At 53.9% G+C, this 20125-nt stretch overlaps 1 protein-coding gene across 2 annotated transcripts in view; it reads left to right on the top strand.

Moving 5' to 3' along the window:
* LOC142074673 (nucleolar protein 6-like) overlaps positions 1 to 20125 on the top strand; it is a 29109-nt gene that overhangs the window by 3191 nt on the left and 5793 nt on the right. Inside the window, exons 6-24 of one of the 2 annotated variants that reach the window (XM_075135452.1) lie at positions 242 to 376; positions 521 to 684; positions 1174 to 1294; positions 1618 to 1676; positions 1841 to 1942; positions 2455 to 2570; positions 2981 to 3158; positions 3541 to 3663; positions 3814 to 3962; positions 4737 to 4812; positions 6661 to 6801; positions 7077 to 7194; positions 7414 to 7568; positions 7805 to 7968; positions 8413 to 8565; positions 9750 to 9847; positions 11045 to 11169; positions 11330 to 11419; positions 13010 to 13207. In XM_075135452.1, coding sequence (XP_074991553.1) covers positions 242 to 376; positions 521 to 684; positions 1174 to 1294; positions 1618 to 1676; positions 1841 to 1942; positions 2455 to 2570; positions 2981 to 3158; positions 3541 to 3663; positions 3814 to 3962; positions 4737 to 4812; positions 6661 to 6801; positions 7077 to 7194; positions 7414 to 7568; positions 7805 to 7968; positions 8413 to 8565; positions 9750 to 9847; positions 11045 to 11169; positions 11330 to 11419; positions 13010 to 13207 — 2465 coding nt within the window. Of the gene's footprint in view, positions 1 to 241; positions 377 to 520; positions 685 to 1173; positions 1295 to 1617; positions 1677 to 1840; positions 1943 to 2454; positions 2571 to 2980; positions 3159 to 3540; positions 3664 to 3813; positions 3963 to 4736; positions 4813 to 6660; positions 6802 to 7076; positions 7195 to 7413; positions 7569 to 7804; positions 7969 to 8412; positions 8566 to 9749; positions 9848 to 10854; positions 11004 to 11044; positions 11170 to 11329; positions 11420 to 13009; positions 13208 to 20125 lie in introns of those variants that run through there. The other variant, XM_075135454.1, reaches the window with a different exon arrangement.

The following is a 20125-nucleotide window of genomic DNA, read 5'->3' as shown; positions in this document are numbered from 1 at the left end:
AGTGCTGGGCTACCAGACTGGCCAGTGAGGGTGAAAATGGGACTTGGAGATGAGCAATGTGACTTCAGGGTTATTGTTGGCTCTGGGATGTGGTCACTCTCTGCTCTGAGATGATTTCCACTGCTGCTGAGCTTTACTGGGAAGGAGCTTTTTCCTTTCTTGAAGCTGGGGACGCTCCCTGCTTTCTCAAGTTAGTCTCTGCGTCTCTTTCTCCTGCGCATCTGCCCCCTGGTGCTTACAGGCAAGGATGAGAAGATGGTCACCGTCCGACTCCATGCCTGTCCTGCACCGGGTCTCTTCAAACCCAGCCGCTTCTATCCCAGCAAGAACAACGTCCGGACAGCCTGGTTCATGGAGCAGAGCACCCCCAAAGAAGGTAGGGCCTGGGGCTGGGGGAACACAAGGCTGCTCGGTTCAGCCAGAGACTGCACCCAGTGCCCAGAGGTGGGTTCGCTGCAGCCCTTTTCTGAGAACAGAAAGGTTGTGGTTGGGTCCAACATGCTGTTGTCTCCCCACACAGGAACCACTGAGCCCCCGACCCCGCACTACAACAACTCCATCCTCTGTGACACGGTGCTGCTGTCCCACCTGCACTTCTTGTCTAGCGCAGCCACCGACTTCCCAGGCATGAAGGATGGCCTGGCCCTTCTCAAAGTTTGGCTAAACCAGCGGCAGCTCAGCAAGGTGTGTCCTGTGCCAGGGGACAGGGCCGGCTCTGCTCGCCTGGCTAACCTGCCTTTGGCCTGTTCTCCCTTCCTAGGGGTGGAAAGATGGTGGTTTGGTCCTGGTGGGTGGTGTGGTGGGCTTGTGACTCTGATTTGAGCTATGTTGGGTTTCAGGGAGCTCCATCCTACCCTGTGGGTTGCAATGAATCTGTGTGTACCGGACAATCGTGTTTCTTTGAGATCCCTGGAATGATGTAGTGGGTTTTTGGGTTTGGTTTTTTGAGGAGAATTCATTCCATTTCCCAAAGAACTTTGACGTGTTGCAAGGGGATCCATATCCCTGCTTGTTGTACAGGGCTTTGCCTCAATGTCTTCCTGACGGGGCTGGGACTTGGGAGCTGCCCTGCTGGTGATGGCAGAGGCCAGAAGCAGTCATGTGGGGTGGGCTCTGGAGCTTGCGGTGCCTCGCTGAGCTCTTGTTGACTCATCCCTCCCTCTGTTTTCACAGGGCTTGGGGTGCTTCAGTGGCTTCTTGGTCTCCATGCTGGTTGCCTACCTGCTGATGAAACGCAAGATCGTCAAGATGATGAGTGGGTACCAGGTGCTGAGGAGCACCCTGCAGTTCCTGGGTGAGTTTCCAGGGAAAGACTGGTGGCAGCAGAGTCTCTGTACGAAGCCTGAACACAGTGGGGAAAAGGGGGAATTGTGGCTTTTCTCCCTCTGATGCCGAGACCCTGTGGGTGGGATGGACAGAAGGGGATGAGGCAGCAGAGCAGGGCTGGATGGAGGAGCCCGCAGAGAGGCGGGTAGTGGTGGAGGCCAGCATTACGTTGTAGCACTGTTTATGTTGCGAGACCACAGCTGTCTGTGGTGGTGGCACGTAGCTGTACCACCCTCACGGTGGGGGAGATGTGGACGGCGGCGTGACTTGTTCCTTCCTGTCTGCCCACAGCCACCACTGATCTGAGCGTGACGGGGATCAGCCTAGCGAAGGATGCGGATGCCTCCCTGGTAAGCAGCCCGCCGCGGGGGGCTCGTGCCTGTGTCTGGCTGTGCTGCCAGCGCTGCCTGGGCAGGGATGTGCCTGTTACAGCGACGTCAGGCAGCAACGAGGTGGTGGTGCCCTGGTGTCTGTGCTGCGCCCATGGCACTAAGGACTGTGTTTGCTCTTCCAGCCTGTCCTGGATGACTTCCACCAGGCATTTGAAGTGGTCTTTGTGGATCCCTCTGGGCTGGTGAACCTCTGCGCTGATATGACTGCCAGCAAATACCACCAGGTACCGGGCAGGCTGGGATGGCATCTTGAGATGCTGTCTTAGGAGCAAGCTGGGGCAGGCAGAGGGAGGTTAGACATCCTGGAGGAGGACATTGGACATGGGGAGGGGGTTCAGTGTTGCTCTTTAGGCTTTTAAGATCCATCTCCAGCTCTGAAGTGAATTTTAAGACTTGGATGTAGTGCTGGCTTACCTTGTCTTGCTTGAACGATGGAGGAAAGTTGTTTTCCTCTTTGTGGGCTTGGGTGAAGCCAAGCAGCAGAAGTTTAGCAGAAATAACTGGTTTGGAGCAGAAAAAAACCACCTTGATGACAGGGATATCAAGGAGGGACTGTCTGGCCAGCAGTGACAGCTGTTGGTTACTTAGCTTCACGCTGAAGACAGAGGATGTCTGGGATCAGGGTCTGCTGGTGACCATGGAGCTGGGGTGGCCAGTGATTGATGGGGGAGCACTGGTGACCACTGCTGGAGGGATTTGCTTTCCTTCTCCCCTCCCATTCACGCTCCTTGCTCAGGTCCAGTTCGAAGCCAAGCGCTCCATGGAAATTTTGGATGATCGGATGGTGGACAGCTTTCAGGTGCTGCTCATGACCGCGAAGCCCATGCTCAGAGCCTTTGACCATGTCTTCCAGTGAGTCTTGCTGTGCTGGTGGGTTAATGCTGAGGAGCCTGTTCAGAGAGGAGCGGGCTGCTTCTGGCTTTGGACTGGGGTGGATTTGGACCTGCCTGGTGGGAGGTGGCCCTGCTGGCTCTGAGATAGACACTGGTGCCTCTTGCATTTGGCCATTCTGCTTTTACTGTCTAGATAGCCTCCCAGGAGGAAGAGGAGAGCAATGCTTTGACCTTTGGGAATGATGACTGTCCCAAGGACCCCAGCATCTCCTGTGGTGCATCCTGAGATGCCAAAGAGCAGTGTTTCTTGTAGCCCCCATCCTGGGCCAGACCCTCAGCTCCCTACTTTATCCATCCTCCAGCATATCTCTCTCTCAGAAAGGATGTGGTGGCAGAGGTGGGTGACCAGTTTCTCTCCTTCTCCTGTAGCCTGAAGCATGTCTCCAAGCTGCAGGCTGCCTGCAAGAAGATGCAGCTGCTGAACGAGTTGATGGATTGGGGTGGGAACTACGTGGCTGCGGCCCTTCCCTTCGTTGTCTCGCTGCTGGCCCGTGGGCTAGCGGGGAGAGCGCTGCTCGTGACTCACTCCTTGCCCCAGATCCCCGAGGTAATGCAGCTCAGCAGTGACGCTGCATCCTTTGCAGTATGTGGGGTCTCATGTGTCCCTCGTGGCACTGCTGGGCACGGGGAGGGGATCTTTGTTTGCTGGGGAGGGGACAGGCCTGTCCCCTTTGTTGGGATTACAGGACCTCAGGCCCTGCACTGGGGTGTGGGGTGCAGCTGGGAGGCTTGGTCTGGGCAGAATTCCTGGCCCAGCAGTGGGGCAGGGTGAAGACAACTGGTTTTCTCATCGAGGAGACCTATTAAATGAGGCTTTCCCTGTCCGTGCTTGTCGGGGCACCCAAGAGCATGTAGCAGGAGGTTCATCTAGCAGTCCGATATCCTGGGCTCATTTCTCCTTGCGCTTCATGTTCCCCATTTTCCTGCAGTGGCCGATTGACGCTGAGCCCCCGAAACACAAGGATGTTGGGCCTCTGGCATTTGGGCTTCTGTTTGTCCCCGAGTTTGCTGCCAGCACGCTGGAGAAGGGACCGCAGGCTGATCACCCTGAGGTGAGGGGAGCCCTGCTTGTGCCGAGTGGGGTGGAGCAGAGCTGGTGTTGTGCTGTGGTTGTGGATGGCTGCGGGGCTGGCTGGCATGGTTTGGCCGGCCCCAGTGGTGACCCATGTCCCTGGCCTGGCTGGGCCAATGTCCTCCTGCAGGCCCTGGACTTCCGGACCTTCTGGGGGGAGAAATCGGAGCTGCGGCGGTTCCAGGATGGCAGCATCTGTGAGGCAGTGGTGTGGGAGGCCGACACTGTCTGCCAGAAGCGCCTCATTCCTGAGCAGATCGTCAGGCACCTGCTGAAGGTGTAAGTTGTACCAAGCAGCAGCTAAGGCTGGGAGACCTGCAGCTGTGTGGGGTCACTGCCGTTCTCCTCGCTTGTGCCACGTCCCTGGTAACCCCGTTGTCAGCTTCGTGCTTTGGGGGATGTTGTGGGTTGTTTTGGCTTTGTGAAATCTGGGAGTCATTTCAGTTGTGGTCCTGATGCTGCGAGCTGCTTCCAAAGAGAAGGTGGGGAGGGCAAGCACATGGTGCTGTAGTTTCTGCTGATGGCAATGCTAAGGGCAAGGAGGCAGCATGGTCCTGCCCTTACATGCAGATGGGATGTTGGGACACTCATTGTTGGCAGAGCTGGAAGAGAAGCCATCTGGACCTTGCACGATGTTTCATGAAATTCTCTGAGACCCTGTAGTGGTTCAAAAGGTTGGATCCCCCTACAGCATTGGAAAGCCTCCCTGTAGCAGTTTAGACCTTCTGCCAAAAATGAGATCCTCTTGCACAGAACAAAGGGGTTGCCTGGGCCTCTTTATCCTGACTCAAGGAGGGGTCTTGTGAGGAAAGGCTGAACGTTGGCAGCTTCAGCTTTGAATCTTGTGAAGCTGAATGGGTTGTTGTGCTGCTTTGGGTGGAGAACTTGGGCATGGGAGGAACGCACGGAGATTGGTCTTCGTACCACGACCTTCCTGTATGGAGGGATTCCTTGGTCTTGGACTGACCCTTGCTTGTGGGCACAGCATGCAGCATCAGGATGGGTGCGTTGATGTGTCGTAGCTCTGATGTTCCCTTGTCTTCTTCCACGTAGCCACACGGACATTCCTGAATCCTCCATCTGCTACACTGGCGCCCTGTTGGAATCTGTGATCAGGACTGGGCAAGAGGTACAGTTGTTCCCCCAGTGGGGCTGTGGGTTTCTCAGGGAGGGGAGGTATGGGAAGGCCTAAGGGGAGGTCATTTTAGGCCCCAAGGCAGCTAGGTAGTTCCCAAGAGAAGGAAGCAGGGGTAAGGAAAATGCCTGCCTGTGGGCGCTTGGATGGGCAGCGTGGTGTTCTCCTTGGATCTACTGAGCCTTTCATGCTAACCAAGGCATAGCTGCTGAAGTCTTCTTGCTTTGGTAGCTCCCACACCCCATTTTCTCCTGCAAACATCCCACTGACGTCCTCTTTCTGCTTGTGTCTGCTATGTCCACATTGTCTGAGGATATATCACTGTCCCACTGTGCTCCTCTGGCTGCAGCTCTCAGGTCCTGCGTCCTTCAGGATACGGGCCAGACACTCCTGTGCCTTCATCCCGTAGGCCCACCTGGGAAACCCAGAAGGATCTTTCTTGTCATGCTGCAAAGTGCTAGATCATGCCCACCGAGCCCTCCCTAGTGCTGCAGCTGAATGTGCGTCTGAAAGAAAAAGATGCATCTTGGAAGCTGGGAAATGTCCCCTTCCCTACTTCTGCTCTCCAGCTTGTGAAATTAAAGCCTGGAGATGAGCCACGAGCACTTTGGCACCACTTTGCTGATCTTTGGTAAAACCAGCTTTTTACCTGGTTGTTGGATGGAGGAGGAAGTTGTTTCCTTTCCCCTTTTTAAGAGCAAAGGGGACCAAATCTGACTGAAATTCAATCTCCTGTGCCAGGACCAGTTGTGGTCTGGGCAGAGCTGCATGTCAGATTTGGGAGGAGATGCTAGTTTGTACAGCCTGATGTGTGGTGAGGCAGCAAAATCTGTGTTTGCTGTGTCCCTGCAAGCTAGCCTGGGGTGAGCAGGGAGGATAAACTCTGTGCTGAGAGGGGATGCACTTTCCCAGAGGCGGAGGGGCAATTAGGAGTCCGATCGTTGCCAGTCCTTGACAAATGAAGGAGAAATTTGCTCTGCTGTGCAGGGTAGTGGGTAGGGGTGTCTGTCTCTGCTCCTCCAGCTGGTTGTTTGCAGGCAGCCTGGGGAGTCTGCGGTGGTCGAGGGACATGGGGGACAAGGGGAGATGGAGGGTGCAGCCAGGCGGGACGGGGGTTTGTCATTCGTGGCACACCCTGCAGAGGGTGCTGCTGCTCTGCTGGAAAGCCCAGGCTGTCCGGGTGCATGCGGCTCGACTCAGCCGTGTCCGAGATGAGTGGTTTGGTGTTGGTGATCTCTCCTCCTCCTCGTTCAGGCTCCTCTGCTGTGCTTTGGAGAGGTGGAAGCAGAAATTCTCCTTTTGGTGCTTCTCATCTGCCCTCCCCAGGGGCTCCTGTGATGCTCTGGATATTTTCTGTCTTTGCTTTTGCCGTGCTTCACAGCTCTGCCTTGGCTAAGGATGTAGTTGGAGCTGTTTTCTGTTAACTGCCGCCTCTGTTGGCATCATGGTAACCAGCAGAGAGGCAGTAGCAGAGCTCTCACCTTGGCAGTGTGTGATCTCTTTACCCTCAGATCACTCTTAGCTTCTCCCTTGCTGGGGAGAATGCTAGCACTACAGCTCTTGGTGCTGCCTTAGTGTCTTGCACAGGAAATAATTTCACTTGCCACTTGAAACGCAGCCTCTAGGATGCCTGTGGCTGCTAGGGAGCCACAGTCTTGCCCTTGGCTTCCCTCTCTGTCTTACCTCCCTATTTTGCTGAGTCCTCTTGCCAGAAGCTGCTCCCTGGGGTGGCAGTCCTGACTCCTCGGAGCTCGGCTGCGATGCCAGCCTGAAAGGGAGGCGAGGTGGGCGTCTGTGCAGGAGCGGGAGAGGCGAACGGAGAGGCTCCCTGTGTGTCTGCAGGCATCGGGGACGGGCGAGGAGGCCATGGTCAGCGTCGTCTGCTCCTACGATGACCTGAGCCGCAAGCTGTGGAACCTGAAGGGGCTGCCGCTGACGGTGACGGCTGTGCAGGGCGTCCATCCAGCCCTCCGGTACACGGACGTGAGTGTCCCCGGGCATAGCCCACGCGTGCGGTCGGCGAGGAGCTGGGAGGAGGCCCTGGGCTCAAGGGGCACAGAGAGAATTAGTCACTCTCTGCTTTTGTGGCTCCCGTCCTCTTCTTTGCTGTCCTGTCCCTGGGGCTGGCTATGCACAAGTTGGCCAAGCCCTCCGTGCTTGGGGGCTTTGCTGGAGCAGGAGGTTTGGGGTGAGGGGTGTGCGGTGCTCCAGGGTTTCTGCTCCCTGTTCTCAGTCCCCGGGCGGCTGTTCTCTCCCAGGTCTTCCCTCCCATTCCCATGAAGCCAATTTATTCCTTCCATACTCGAATCAGGACCAAGCACTTGCTGCTTCCCTCGGAGGAGAAGCCCTGCCCGGCCTACATAGCCCCTTTGAAGAGTAAGTGGGGAGAGATGTGAGCAGGAGGTGATTTGGCGGGGGGAAGCGGAGGCACGTGGTGGTGCTGGCTCCGTTACTGCTGTGTTGGTGTGCCGCAGGCAGGAGCAGAGCCCCGGCTCCTCCTGCTCTCCCGCTGTAACCTCTAGTCCCAGCCACCCCCATCCAACACTTCATTTCTGCGTGGGGCTCACTGGCCTCCTGCTGTCCCTTTGCCCCCAGTCATCTGCCACATGGAAGGCAGTGGCCAGTGGCCACAGGACAAAGAAGCTATCAAGCGCATCAAAGCAGCTTTCCACCTCCAGCTGGCTGAACTCCTCCAGCAGCAGCACCAGCTAGTTTGCAGACCTGCGGTCACCCACACCGACGTGTACAAGGTAGGGGGGCGACGGGGACCTTCTCCAGACCTGACTTGTTACCAAGGAGGCAGGAAGGGGGCTGTGGCAGTGGTTTGACTGGACAAAACCAGGATTTGGATGGTGAGCCTAGGAAAGAGCATAGTGAGACTGCGCTGATGCCAAGATGCTGCTGTTGCATACCTGAGTTGCAGCGTAGCATACCAGCCTGCTTATGTTGGCACCAAGCCTGACTTCACTTTCTGCTCCCATCTCAGGACGGCTACGTTTTCCGTCTTCAAGTAGCCTACCACCGGGAGCCCCTGATCTTGAAGGAAGTGGTCACCCCGGAAGGGATGCTGAAGTACCAGGATACAGAGGAGTCTCGGCAGCTGGAGCTGGAGACGTTGCATCTGCCCTATCTAACGAGCTCCCTGCATGGGTAGGTGAGGTGGGGGGTGTCTGGGGGGCCAGGACACGGGACGTGGTTGGAAGCCAGAATGGAGGTGCCCTTGGATGTTGGAGGGCGATGGTGGGGAGAGGAGCACACCATGGGAAGTGGCCCTTCTGCCCACCTCGTGAGAGGCTCTGTGGGAGGATAGAGGGATTAATGTGGGTGGGGGTGGTGCTGGTTGTCCCTGTTGTCACATCCGAGGTCACTGGTATGGGGAGACAAGTACCAAAGAGCTGCGTGGTTAGAGAGGAGCATGTGGCAGCACTTCCACTTGGGTCCCCCAAAATCTTAACACCCACAGAGAGTGCCCTGATGCTGCACACGTGTTCCTGGCAGACATTTGCCCCTCTCTTCTCTCCTGCCAAATGCCAAAAGGGCGTTTTGGGTCCTGGGATGTGTGGATTGAACAGTGGCTTGTCTCCCTTCTCGCAGGCTCCAGCAGCAGCACCCCGTCTTTGGCAGCGCTTGCCGGCTGGCCAAGCGCTGGGTCAGCGCCCAGCTCCTGAGCGACAACATCTCTGAGGAGTGCGTGGACCTCCTTGTGGCATTTCTCTTCCTCCACCCGGCCCCCTTCACGCCACCCAGGTGAGGATGAGGAGGCCGGGCTGGCCCGATGGGGATTTAGTGCTTCTTTCCTTACCTGGGGTGGAGGAGGGATGGGATGCTGCTAGAGCAGGAGGTGCTGGGAGGGTGCACAGCAGTAAGCGTGAGGCCCCTGTGCTGCCAAAATGCTGTTCTAAGCCCTGTTGGAAGCAGCTGGCCAGAGGAGGTGGAGACTCTCCATGCTCCAGGGCTGTGGCTTCCCCTGCCCAGTGCACCGCAGAGTGAGAGGGGAAGGAGGTAAGGATGGGAGCAAGCATCTTCATGGCCTCTGGGTGCTGGTGGCACAACTGCGGTGTGTCTTGTGCCTTCTTGAGGACTGGTGAGGCCCCTCGCCCTGTAGGGGATGGCCAGGAGAGGCAGGGGCGAGGGCTATGTTGTGGCTAGCAGCACGCTGGGGCTCCTGGGTTCCCTGGGAGGGATGTTACAATGGTGCTGGTGGCTGCAGCTTCTCTTCCTCCTAGAGAGGACTCCCGAGGGAAGGGTGAGTGGTCGGCCGCTGTCGTGGTTTAACCAGGACAGCTGCTGAAAGGGGAATTGGAGTAGCATAGTGATAAATAACCCCGTGGGGCCAATTTCTTGCTGGCCCCTGGTGGGGGGACTGTGGCCCAGAGGGATTGAAATGAAGTTAAACGGAGTGTTTTTGTTCCATGTGAAGCTAAAAGGTTACTCTGCCCTGCACTTGGGGTCCGGTTTCCTTCCCCAAAGTAGCAAGGAGTAACAGCCTGATGCCTGGAATGCTTTCCTGTCTCCTGAAATACCCTGCTAGCAGGTCTGGCTTCATGCACATGTTGTGTGACAGGGGAAGAGGCACAGTGGGAGCTTGTTTGGAGTTGTTTGGAGCTGCACTGGAGATGGGAGCAGCCCTCTCTCCCTCTTGCTGCAATACTGGGAGTCTGAGTTGGAGTAGTGGGAGACTGGGCGACTGGGGGCAATGTTTCACTTTTTGCTGGTTTCTTTTACCTGGGGAGGGAGGAACAAGGGGGAAAGACTTTCCCCAGGGATTCAGAGAAGGGGAAGTGCCTCATACTTATTCTGGACTTCCCTCTCCCACCACGGACATCCCATCTTGGGCTGCGTGTGGGCTGGGCATCGCTAAGTCACTCCTGAGCCCCTCTTGCTGCTAAGGGAGCACATGCTGGTGTTGAACTGTTTTGTCTTGCCTGCAGCTCTCCCCAGGTGGGGTTCCTGCGCTTCCTCGACCTGCTGGCAACCTTTGACTGGAAAAACAACCCTCTGATCGTCAACCTGAACGCTGGCCTCACAGGTGAGCAGGCAGCACGCAGGAGAGCTGCGGTGTGAGGGTCGTGAGCCCTCCTTGGTCAGCGCCGGGCTCCAGGGTCTTGGATACACGGCAACGTCACGGCTTCTGCCTGGGGCAAGGAGATTTTCCCCTCACTTACTGCTGTCCTGCCATGCTTTTGAAGCCCTCTGCTCCTTCGTAGCTGGCATTTTTGCTTGAGGCTTTGCCCTGGCTCTTGGGGGCCAAACCTTCAGTTGTGCTGGGAGAGCAGTCAGGCTCTTGAACGGAAAGTTTCAAAGCCTCCTGCGCTGTGTCTGCTTTGAGAGCACTGCTGCACCACTCATCATGGGGATGATCATCTAGTCCTCGATTTCAAAACCAGCAAGGGGAAATGGCTACAGTCCTCCAGGTTTTGTTACCTCCTGAGCATTGAGAATTTCCTGGTAAAGGTCTCTGGTTTCCGAAGGAGCACGTTGGCGCATCCAAGCGGACCTATGGTCCTGCCCTCTTCCTTGTGTTTTGTCTGTTGATCGTCTTTTGGATATGTGCCATCTTTCCCCAGGAGCCAGAAGAGACCATGGGATTGTGTTGGCTTTGGATGGTGGTGGGCTGGGGGAGATAGCTACACCCAGCTTTTAAAGCTGATTTATAAGAAAAGGTAAAACTGTTGGTAGTGGTGTGTGCAATGCCGGAGAGAGCAGCTGTTTCTCTGGGTTTCAGCACTCCCTCAGCTTTTTCGTTTTTGAGAGAGAGAGTTGAGTTTTGGAAACTGATATTTTTCTACTCTCCAGCTTTTTTTAATGAACTAAATGGGAAGCGTTTTTGGCCAAAGAGCTATTTTTTTCCCCACTGGAGGCGGGAAAAAAAAAGTACTCTTTGTGTACAAACTCTGTCGTTAGCTTGTAAGGTGAGTTCCCAGCCCGTGTCAGTCCCATTGCCTGCCGTGTCTTGAGCCGTGTCTGGGCCTGCCTGGGTGGGTTTAGAGCAAAGGTTCATCTAGCCCTGCATCCTCTCTCCAAAACTTCCTGCAGGCAGATGCTGAGGGAAGCATGAGAGCAGAGCAAGCCCATGGCGATGGAGCTCTGGTTGCACGTGGACTGTGGGATCAGAGGGTGGGAGAGGATAAAGCCTGTCCTACTACCCTGTTCTGGGCTGTGATACGTGGGCGAGGAGGGCTGTGGATGGGGCAGAACATCTCACCCGTCTGCCTGCCCTCACCAGATGCTGACTGCACAGAGATCAAGAACAAGTTTGTGGCTGCTCGCTCTCGCCTCCCCATCATGTTCATTGCCACCCCGAAAGACAGGTGGAGCTCCATGTGGACTCAAGAGCGACCCTCAGCGCAGGTGAGCTGGGCCCTCTGTCCTTGCCTCATGGTGGCTGCTGCCTTCGGGCAGTTCCCTGCTCCCAGTGCTGGAGCCAGCTCCAATGGCCCTGTGGGTGAGCTGGGTCCCTGCTACATCCAGGACTGTCGAGTTTCACCCTCCGGCTTTCTTCTCTCCCCAGATCCTGCAGCGCCTTCTCGTGCTGGCCTCAGAGTCTCTCCGCGCCCTGGAGGAGCAGCTCATGGACCCGCTCAACAGCCAGGATGTGAAGGTAACCCCTTGGGGTGCCGGCACAAGGGTTTTCAGGCTCTGGCAAGGCATACTGGTCTTCAGTGATGATGGCTGGGATGTGTTAGTAGGATTCAGGCTGTGGCCATACGTGGTTGCCCCATGTTGAAGAGCAGCAAGGATGGGAGCTGGGAGGCTGGTGCCCCACTGCGCTACCCCACTTCTGGGGGACCCAGCTCTGGATAGCAACTTGGGGTGAAATATCATTTGACTGGGGAAAATTTTGTTTTGTATTCTCTGGTTTTTCTTGGTGCGCGAGCAAATCTGCAATGTTCCCGTGCTGAATTGGTCGCATGTCCCTGGCATGTTTCCAGGGCTGATAATCTGTTTGTAAGCAAAACGTGGGGATGGGAGGAGGGAAAAGCCTTTCCAGTGCAACTTGGAGTTGCCTCCTCTTCCCAGGTATCTAAGAGGGTGCTCCAAGTGTTTTTTTGTTTGTGTTTGAATCACTTGGGGTCATGCCCGCTCTCATGCAGATGCAGACATGGATTTGTGAGGTCTGTTTCTTTGCTCCCGGGTGGGGTACAATAAGTCATGGAGTTGGTCAGCTGGGTGGTAAAGGGGGTCTCTGTGGACCAGAGCTGGAACTCGGTGCTGATGTTCTTCATGTCTGTTCTCCCCAGCCTGGCTATAAACCAGCTCCAAGCAGTGGGTTTTCTGCCAGCACCAAGTTGGGCGGTGTCCCACGCCTCTGTTCATGTCCCTGCATCAGTTATTCCACAAAAACGTACACATAGTTTTAAGTTTTTTTCCATTTTAATACAGCTGTATCCACTGTGATAGATCCTGCCTGTCTGAATATTTGTGTCTGGGATTGTTCCCCTCCATTAACGGGGTTTACTCTCACCCTCTGTCTGCTTGATGGAAGATGCTGCTGCCCTCTGGGGCAACTCCTGTTGGAGAGATGGGACTGTCCTATTATTACACAGCTCCTCGTGTCCCCTGGGTGTTTTTTGACTCCTGTTAGCTTCTTGACTCCCCTCTTCGTTCTGAGACTCTGCCACATGCGTCATGGTCGCCTGTCTCAGCTCACCGTCTGTCCCCCTCTTGACTGCTCACCCCACCGTCGTGCACTCAGGTGGGCTTGCTGGGGTCTCTGCTCAGGGCTGGAGAGGACCACATTGGCCCTGTGGAAAGCTCTTCTCCAGGGACCATGCCCAAGTCCTGGGGACAGCGGTTAGATTTTTCTACTGATCTGGGAAACCAATAGGGTAGAGGGTGTAGTCCTTTTGGCTAGATGTCTGATGTGGGTAGGGAGCATCTCCCTTCTGTAAGGGTTGAGTTTGCTGTACAGTTGGGCAATTGAGTGTGTCCTTCCTGGTGCACTTTGGTGGCCCAGAGGGAATGGGGTGGCCGGTATGTGCTGGAGCTTCCCATGACTCTACCACAGCTGTGTTTTTCCTGTGGATGTTTTGGCAAACTTCTGACATTAATCTCACAAAAATTTTGCCTTTGGTTAACTGCTTTCTAAGGAGAAGGGAATAAAATGCAAGCGAGGACTTGGGAAACCTCTCTCATCTCTCCTGCTCGCCTCTGTCCTATACTGAGTAGCACTGGTCTTTTCTCCCTGCAGATGGTCTTCCGCCCTCCTTTGGACTTCTACGATGTCCTAATCCACCTGAATCCAAACCAGATTCCTCGACATCTGGAGAGCGTGGACCGGCCACTAAAGTCATTTTCCCGGGGTGTGGTGAAGAACAGCACTGCAGTGAAGATCCTCTTTCCTGTGGTGGATTATGACCCTGCACAGTGCTACCTCCGGGAGCTGAGAGTAAGCACGGCCCTTTGGGGAGGCGCAGGGCGCTACCTGCCTAAGGGGGAGCTGCCTTCTGGCATTCAGGTCATTAGTTACTTGCCAGGACCTACTTGGTGACATCTTTATGTATTTTTGCATGTGATGGTCACTCTTTGTGTGCGTCTGAAATCGCTTCTTCAGCAGAAGATCTGGTGAGTGCATCACCCATTCCATGGAAATGGGAGTGCTGCTGATGCGAGAATGACCTCAGATACAAAGCACCTGGAGCTTTTGCTGAAGAATATGATATTTCAGTGCAAGAGTATCTTTAAGCCATTTGTCTCTAGTCCGTTAATTGACTTTTCTTGGCTTCTTTCACCAACTGCGGTGCATGATGGACAGTAGCTACCCATATTTTCTGGGGGGATGTACAGGAATCCATGGCATGGTACCAGTAGGGCTCCTGCTGTTAGGCCAATGGTTGCATGAGCCATAGAGGCTGAATATTGGTCACAGGATGGTTTCTCTGGGGCTGGTTATATGCATGATGGCCGAGGAAGTTGGTAATGTGGGTGTATGGAGAACATCAGTATCCAAAGTTATCAACCCAGTGCTTTTCCACCGTGTAGCTATGCCAAAGTCTCAGCAAGCTGGAGAGATAGGCAAGATGCTGGGTGGCAGTGGTGATCCACACCGGATTTGGACAGCCGGTACTTTGCAGATGTGCAGCCTCTGCCTTTTTGGCCCTTCCCAGCTTTGCGTGCAGTAGCTGAGTAAATGTTAGTGTGCAGAGAGGTGGGGCTTGTGATGCCCTTTTTTCAAAACCTGGCTCAACTTTCAAGTGCCATCATCCCTTACCCACAGAAGTGTTGTCAGCAGTGTCAGAACTGCCTGAAAAATCATGGGCTGGCTTTGGCGGGAAGGGTTCTGTGGAGGTCTCTGGCCCTGTTCCCCACTCAGGGCAGAGCCAGCTTTGATGTTAGAGGAGGCTGCGCAGAGCCCAGTCCTGTTGAATGCCGACTGTGTCCAGGGATGGAGATTTCCCACCTCCCTGTCCCAATGTTTGGCCACCATTGTGAAAATTTGTTTCCTCATATCTGACTGGGATTTCCCTTGTTGCAGCATGTGTTGGCTGTTCAGGTCCTTGCGGCAGCCAGGCTGTGCTAGTGGCAGCTTGCTGGAAGGCAGAGCTGGAGCTGGGGGAGCTCCAGCTTTAGCTGTGCTCTCCTGGCTGGCCCCTCCCAGCCCTCCTGGGCAGCATGGCAGGTCAGAGGGCTTTTCTCTTGCCCTTCTCCTGATCGACACGCCAGAAGGGTTTTGTCCACGTTCCCGTGTGCTTCTCTTGCCTGAAGATTTGGTATCGGCTTCTCTTCAAGCTTGTGTTGGGGAAGGAGGTGTGCCTGCAAAAGCAAAACAGTTTTTGGGTAGTGTCTCTTCTCCTCCTGGGCTGCCTCCTGCAGGCTCTGCAGGGTGTAGGATTTGCTGGTCCCCAAGTTGGCTAATCCTGCACAGCCACTGAGCGTTTCTCTGCTGCCACTGCCAGCCTCGGCGGTGGTGGCAGCTGCAAGGAGGGACAGCAGAAAGGGACAGATCTTGCCTCCAGGTCCATAGAAAGAATTGCAGAGGTGCCTGAATTAAAACTCCAGTTCAGGCTGGAAGATGCTAGGCCCTTTAGGTTCAAGCTCCCCTTTCACCTTAACCCAGGTAGCTTAGGAGGTGGCCAAAGAAAACTTGCAAGGGTTTCTTTGAAGGTTTCCTCAACCCTAGGCACAGCCCCGTTACCTCCCATGCTGCCTGCCAGCTGCATTTCGTGCTGATCTTTGCCCAGTCTATGGGAATCTGCTGTGGCGTCAGTAGAGCTGCCAGGTCTAGCAACATGCGAGCTTGGTCCTTCTGTCACCTACAGCAAGTTGGGACAGTCTGGCAAGGCAAGGAAGTGAGAGACAGGGATGCATGCAAGACCTCTTTAAATTGAGGAAGACCTCAAAGTTGTCCCACAATTTCCCTGCAAGTAGCGCTGCTTGTTTAGCTGGAAAGTCATGGAGGAGAAGAGAGGGGAGAGAAGCTGCTCAGTGCTCTCCTGCCTTTGAGAAGGAGGGTGGTTTTGAAGCTGGAGGTCTCGCAGGACGCATTGTAGAGAGTATTTTGGGGGGTTTCTTGGGGTCCAGGATATGCAAGAAGGAGGGGGAAAAGCACCCTGCACAAGACTTTTGAAAGGGAGCAGGAAGCACAGCGATGGGGAACTGTTCACTGTTTCACTCTTTCCTGGCATCTGGATCTCAGGAGGAATATCAAGACTGGCCCCTCTCTTCTGTTCCCTGTATGATGAGGATTTGACCTGCCACCATGAAACCTTAACCAAGAGGCATAGATCTGGGTAGGAAATGGAGTTTCTTAAGCCTGAAATCCCTCTCCATGCCATGCTGGAAGGGGGGGTTAGAGTTGAATGGAGCCTTTCAGGAGCTGCCAAGTCTCCGGAGGTGCCTGCATGCATGGGACCGGAGCCTCCGCGTCTCCGGAGGGGTTGGGGCTAAGCGACGCATGGAGACGTGGCAGGGGGCTGACTTCGTGCTTGAAGAGGAACTGGAGACTGTTGGATGAGCCGATGGGGAAGCAGGCTCCTTGGGGAGGCTGTTAACAGGCTTGCAGCAAATCAGGCACTCGATCAGGAAACTCATCAGGGTGTGTTGCAGTTTATAGGACTTTTTTTGTGCTTCTAGTCAACTAAGTGTCAGCAAATGGCTCTAGAAGTGAAAGGTGCAGAAGAGACTTCCCTGGAAAGCAGCTTTCATTATCCTTTAAGCAATTATGACTTAATTGATCCAGTCGATTATGACATCTAAACTGAATTTTTACTGTTTGTTTTCTCTAATACAGGTATTAATAGACTCAGAATAGCGTTTGGTTGGGTTACAAATTACAGATGGTCCTAAATCCAGTGTACTAACATCCCAATGAAGAAACATGGATATGAGCAAAGGTCACGTTGCCTCACGTTGGAAGCAGTGTTGCCTTTGCTTTGAGTCTCTCATTCTTTGGCCGGAGGGTGCTTGGGAGGACCAGAGCAAGAACCGGTCACAGGTTTCTCTGAAGAGCGAACTATGGGGTAGAGAGCCTGAAATCTGCCTCGGCAGCCCTGGTTGGGGGGCTTTTCCTCCTCTTGAAGGCTCTGAGATAGGTATGGCTGTGTTCCCTTGCGGCCATCGTATTGGAGGTATCTTGCTCTGGGCTCTTGTAGCTTCCAGATCAGTAGCAGGCAGACCTGAAGGGGCTGATGAATGTCTCTTTCTGGGCAAACAGGTCTGTCTTCTGGAAAAATCAAAGAGGTGACACTGCAGGTGCTCTCCAGTAACTCAACCATGTCCACCTCTGTTGGAGGGCCTCAAAAGCTGGCTTTTCACTGCAGGGTCACCAGCAAGCAGGTGATGCATACTGTCGGTCAAAACTACCCCATCAGAAATCACCCAGCTTTGTGTCTCAGTGTGCCGATGTTGTTGCTTGAAGGCAAGACCTTTGCATCAGCTTTGTGCTTTGACCTGGCTTTGGTTGGTAGCCTCTCCAGCACCTTTGCATTTCTCCTTCCCTGGATTTTGCTTCTCAAAGCAGTGTTCAGCTCATCCTCATCCTGAAGGCTGGGAGCCCTGGGGGTGATCCAAATGCAGCAAGAAGTTGGTGCCGGAAGGGAGCGTGGTGACAGCAGTGAATCCTTATGAGAGACTTTGGATGAGAAGGCACTTGGATGCAGAACCGGCTGGCTTTGACTCAGAGTAATTTGCTATCCCTTAATAGCACAAACCACAGAATTGAGCAACAGGGTTGTAGTCGAGGCTGACAGTGCAGCCGTGGTGGGTTTATAGCAATGAAGGGGGACATCTGCCACGCAGCGATGCTGTGGGATTTTGTTCTCTTCTATGGGCAGAAAAGAAACATCTGAGCTGGCCACGTGAAAAAAGGATTTAAATGCCCAGCCATATTGATTGAGTTGGGAGGGCCAGGGAGTAGCATCTTGCCCAGCGTCCTTGGCCCAGTAACCAGGAGACCCACTTTTCTCCTGTCTACCTGTTTGCTTCTGAGAGGTCCCTGTTCTTCTCAAATCGAAGGAGTTAGCAAGGCAGGAGCGCTCTGGAGCGGAAGGATTGCTGCGTGCCTTCCCCAAGGAGCCTAATAAGAGGAGAAAACGAAAGGAGGAAAGGTGTTGAGTCCTGACTGCTTTAATTTTTCCTGCTCCAAGGAAATGTGCTGCAGGAGCTGGTCTGATCGAGTTGCTGTGGTGCCTGGGAGGCTCTGGGTAGAGATGAAAGACTGGTCATGGGATTCAGATGGCAAATTCTTCAATTCCAGGACAGATCTGATAGAAAAGGCCTGTTCTGGGAGTCTCCCCAGATGAGAAGGCTTTGCAGACAGATGCTTTTGAGGGAAAGCAGAGAGGGCTTCTCTGGAGCTTCAGCCTCTCTCATGGTGAGGAAAATTGGATGAAGCTGCTTGTCCCATGTCCATCTGCGTGTCTATAATGGCTGTTAAAAGACCTAACATTTCTTACTGGGTCTCGGTGGGTCACTGGATGCGAAGCGCTCTCTTTCACTGAGATTTAGCTTTCTCTGGCTGCACATGAGAGAGCTCATGGCAGAGGAGCTGCCCATCTTGTACATGGGAGATCTTTCCTGTGCGGTTGAGAAGGAAAATGTTTCCTGCTTTACTGTAAATGTCCTTCCCTCTAAAGCAATGTTTTGCATTTCTTGCACCTTCAGACAAGACTTATCTGGAAGACTTACAGCCCTTTCCTTTCTTCCTCCCACAGTGTAGGAATGTGTATCTTGCTACTGCATGTTAGGAAGGAATTAATGATATTAAAAGGTCTTGGTCTTTTACAATATGTAAGCTGTGGTTATGGGAGGTAGCTGGAACTGGTGAAATCTTTTCAGGTCAGACTGCTCCCTTCCTGTTTTGACTGACAGTCTCCTCCTATGGAGACTTCCAGACAGGCAGAGACGAACTGAAAATGCTCTGTGGACTCTTGTAGCACAGAGGAAACCTTCCTGTCTGGATCTGTGCCCTCGGAGGGGCAGAGGTGCCAGGAAATTCCCTGCTCTTACAGCTTCAGAGCAGCCATGTGACCCTTAGCGTAGTGCCCAGGTTGGGGGTGGATGCACATACATGTGCATATGCACACAGGCATGCATGTGCTATCGAGGCATCAGCCCCATGTGCTCCTTGGGTGAGCTCAGAGCGTACCTGTGGCTACATTTCTCCTGTGTTGGTGCCTTCCTAGAGGTCTGCCTTGGATTCATCCCATAGGAAGCAGCTGAAGACTTTCATCTCGGATGGTTTGGTGCATTGGTGGACAAGGCATGTTTGCTAATACAGCCAGGAGAACATGGGTGGCTTTTTTCCTTGCTGTACTTCTTTACCGCTGCCCCAAACCCCCGGTACAAGAATGTGCATGTGGCTCTGATGAGGCACTCGGAGGTGGAAGAGTTTGGATGTACCTTTTACCAAGTGAATCCCAAACCTAACACCCGGGTTTCTTTTTTCTTTTAAAACCCCTCCGACACAGAAGTAACCTCAGCCTGGTTTTCTTGGCAGTGCTCCTTGCGCTGTTAGGGTGTGGGGGAAGGCTCTGTCTGTATCACGTAACCTTTGAGCATCAGGACAGGTTGCAGTAGGATGACAAGGACCTTAAAGTGTTAATCACAAATGTAGTCGTTTGTTGGAAGTGAGTAGCTTTAATAGGGTTTTATACTGGTAGATCCCTTGCTGAGAGAACTTAAAATGTTCTGAGCACTGAGCAAATGTTGATTGATGCATTTGCCACTTGAACTGCCATCGCACCAGGAAGAGCTCCTAGGTGCATTTTGGGTGCAGAGACCTCCCCAAACAGCTCCTCTTTTTCCAGCAGCTGTGATGTAATGAGCCTGATCTCTGTGAATAAGTAGGAGCAGTGAAAAGATGGGTGGATAAATGGTTAGGCCAAAAAAACCCACCCCTAAACAACAACAATGTAGTTGCTTAACTAGCAATGAGCGCTTACCTCACTTCAGCCTGAGCTGCTTAATCCAGTAATCCCATTTTAGATCAGGGTATTGTTTTACTCACCGCCTTTCTCCATCCTTTCATTTGAACAACCCAGATGACTCCTTACAGACCTTGAGCTAATCTTCCAGGTGCCAGGTACCCCTTCCCCGGATTATTAGGCTCCGCCGAATCACAGCCCTGAGCTTGCAGGTCCCCTATGCCTCTGCGAGATGGGAGCCAGCTGTAGGTTTTGCTGATGGCAGGGATCCTCCTGAGCAGGGAGAGCTTTCCCTGGGCCTTTAAAGCTGAGTTGCAACCAAAGATAACAGCAGCTCAAGAAGGGAGTAGGGGTTCAAAAGCCTTTTCTCCCTTTTCTCCTTTTTCTCTTAAACTTTCCCTTGAGGAAGGTATTTGCAGGCTCAGGCAAGCCCAGTGGGCATGGAGCATGGGATGTGGAAAGGGAGGTGAACTCTGTTTGCTTTTACTCCCCAAGCCTCTGTACAAACAGAAGTGCGGTGACTAATACACCAGACCCTTTGAATGCTGCAGTTTCCCAAGAGTTGCATGCGCATCTCTGCAGCTTGGTGGAGCCGGCCCGAGCGCTGTCGTGTGGATGATGCTGGGAGCAGCGCAAGTGCAGAAGCTTGCCCTTTGCTGTGGTTTTGAACTGGTTGCCATCCTTTTAACATCTGCCTTCTGTTCTCCGCTGTCTGGATAAAAGGTGCTGGGTATCAGGCCGAGCAGTGGTTTTATTGGGAAATGAGCTGAGCCTGGGAGGGCTCCTTTCCTGCAAATGCTCCTGGCTCCTGGCCAGCAAGCCGTGCCTGTAAAAAATACCTTTCTCCTAGGGAGCATCACGTGGCACTCAAGACCTCACCCTGTAGAGTAGTGGGGCTTTTTCAGGTTCTCGCATGCTCTGCTCCCCTCTGGTTGGGAAAGCTG

This window comes from Calonectris borealis, chromosome W (genome assembly GCF_964195595.1).
Source record: "Calonectris borealis chromosome W, bCalBor7.hap1.2, whole genome shotgun sequence".
Taxonomy (NCBI): Eukaryota; Metazoa; Chordata; class Aves; order Procellariiformes; family Procellariidae; genus Calonectris; species Calonectris borealis.
The sequence above is the reverse complement of the archived record's forward strand: the minus strand, read 5'-3'. Positions and strand labels throughout refer to the sequence as shown.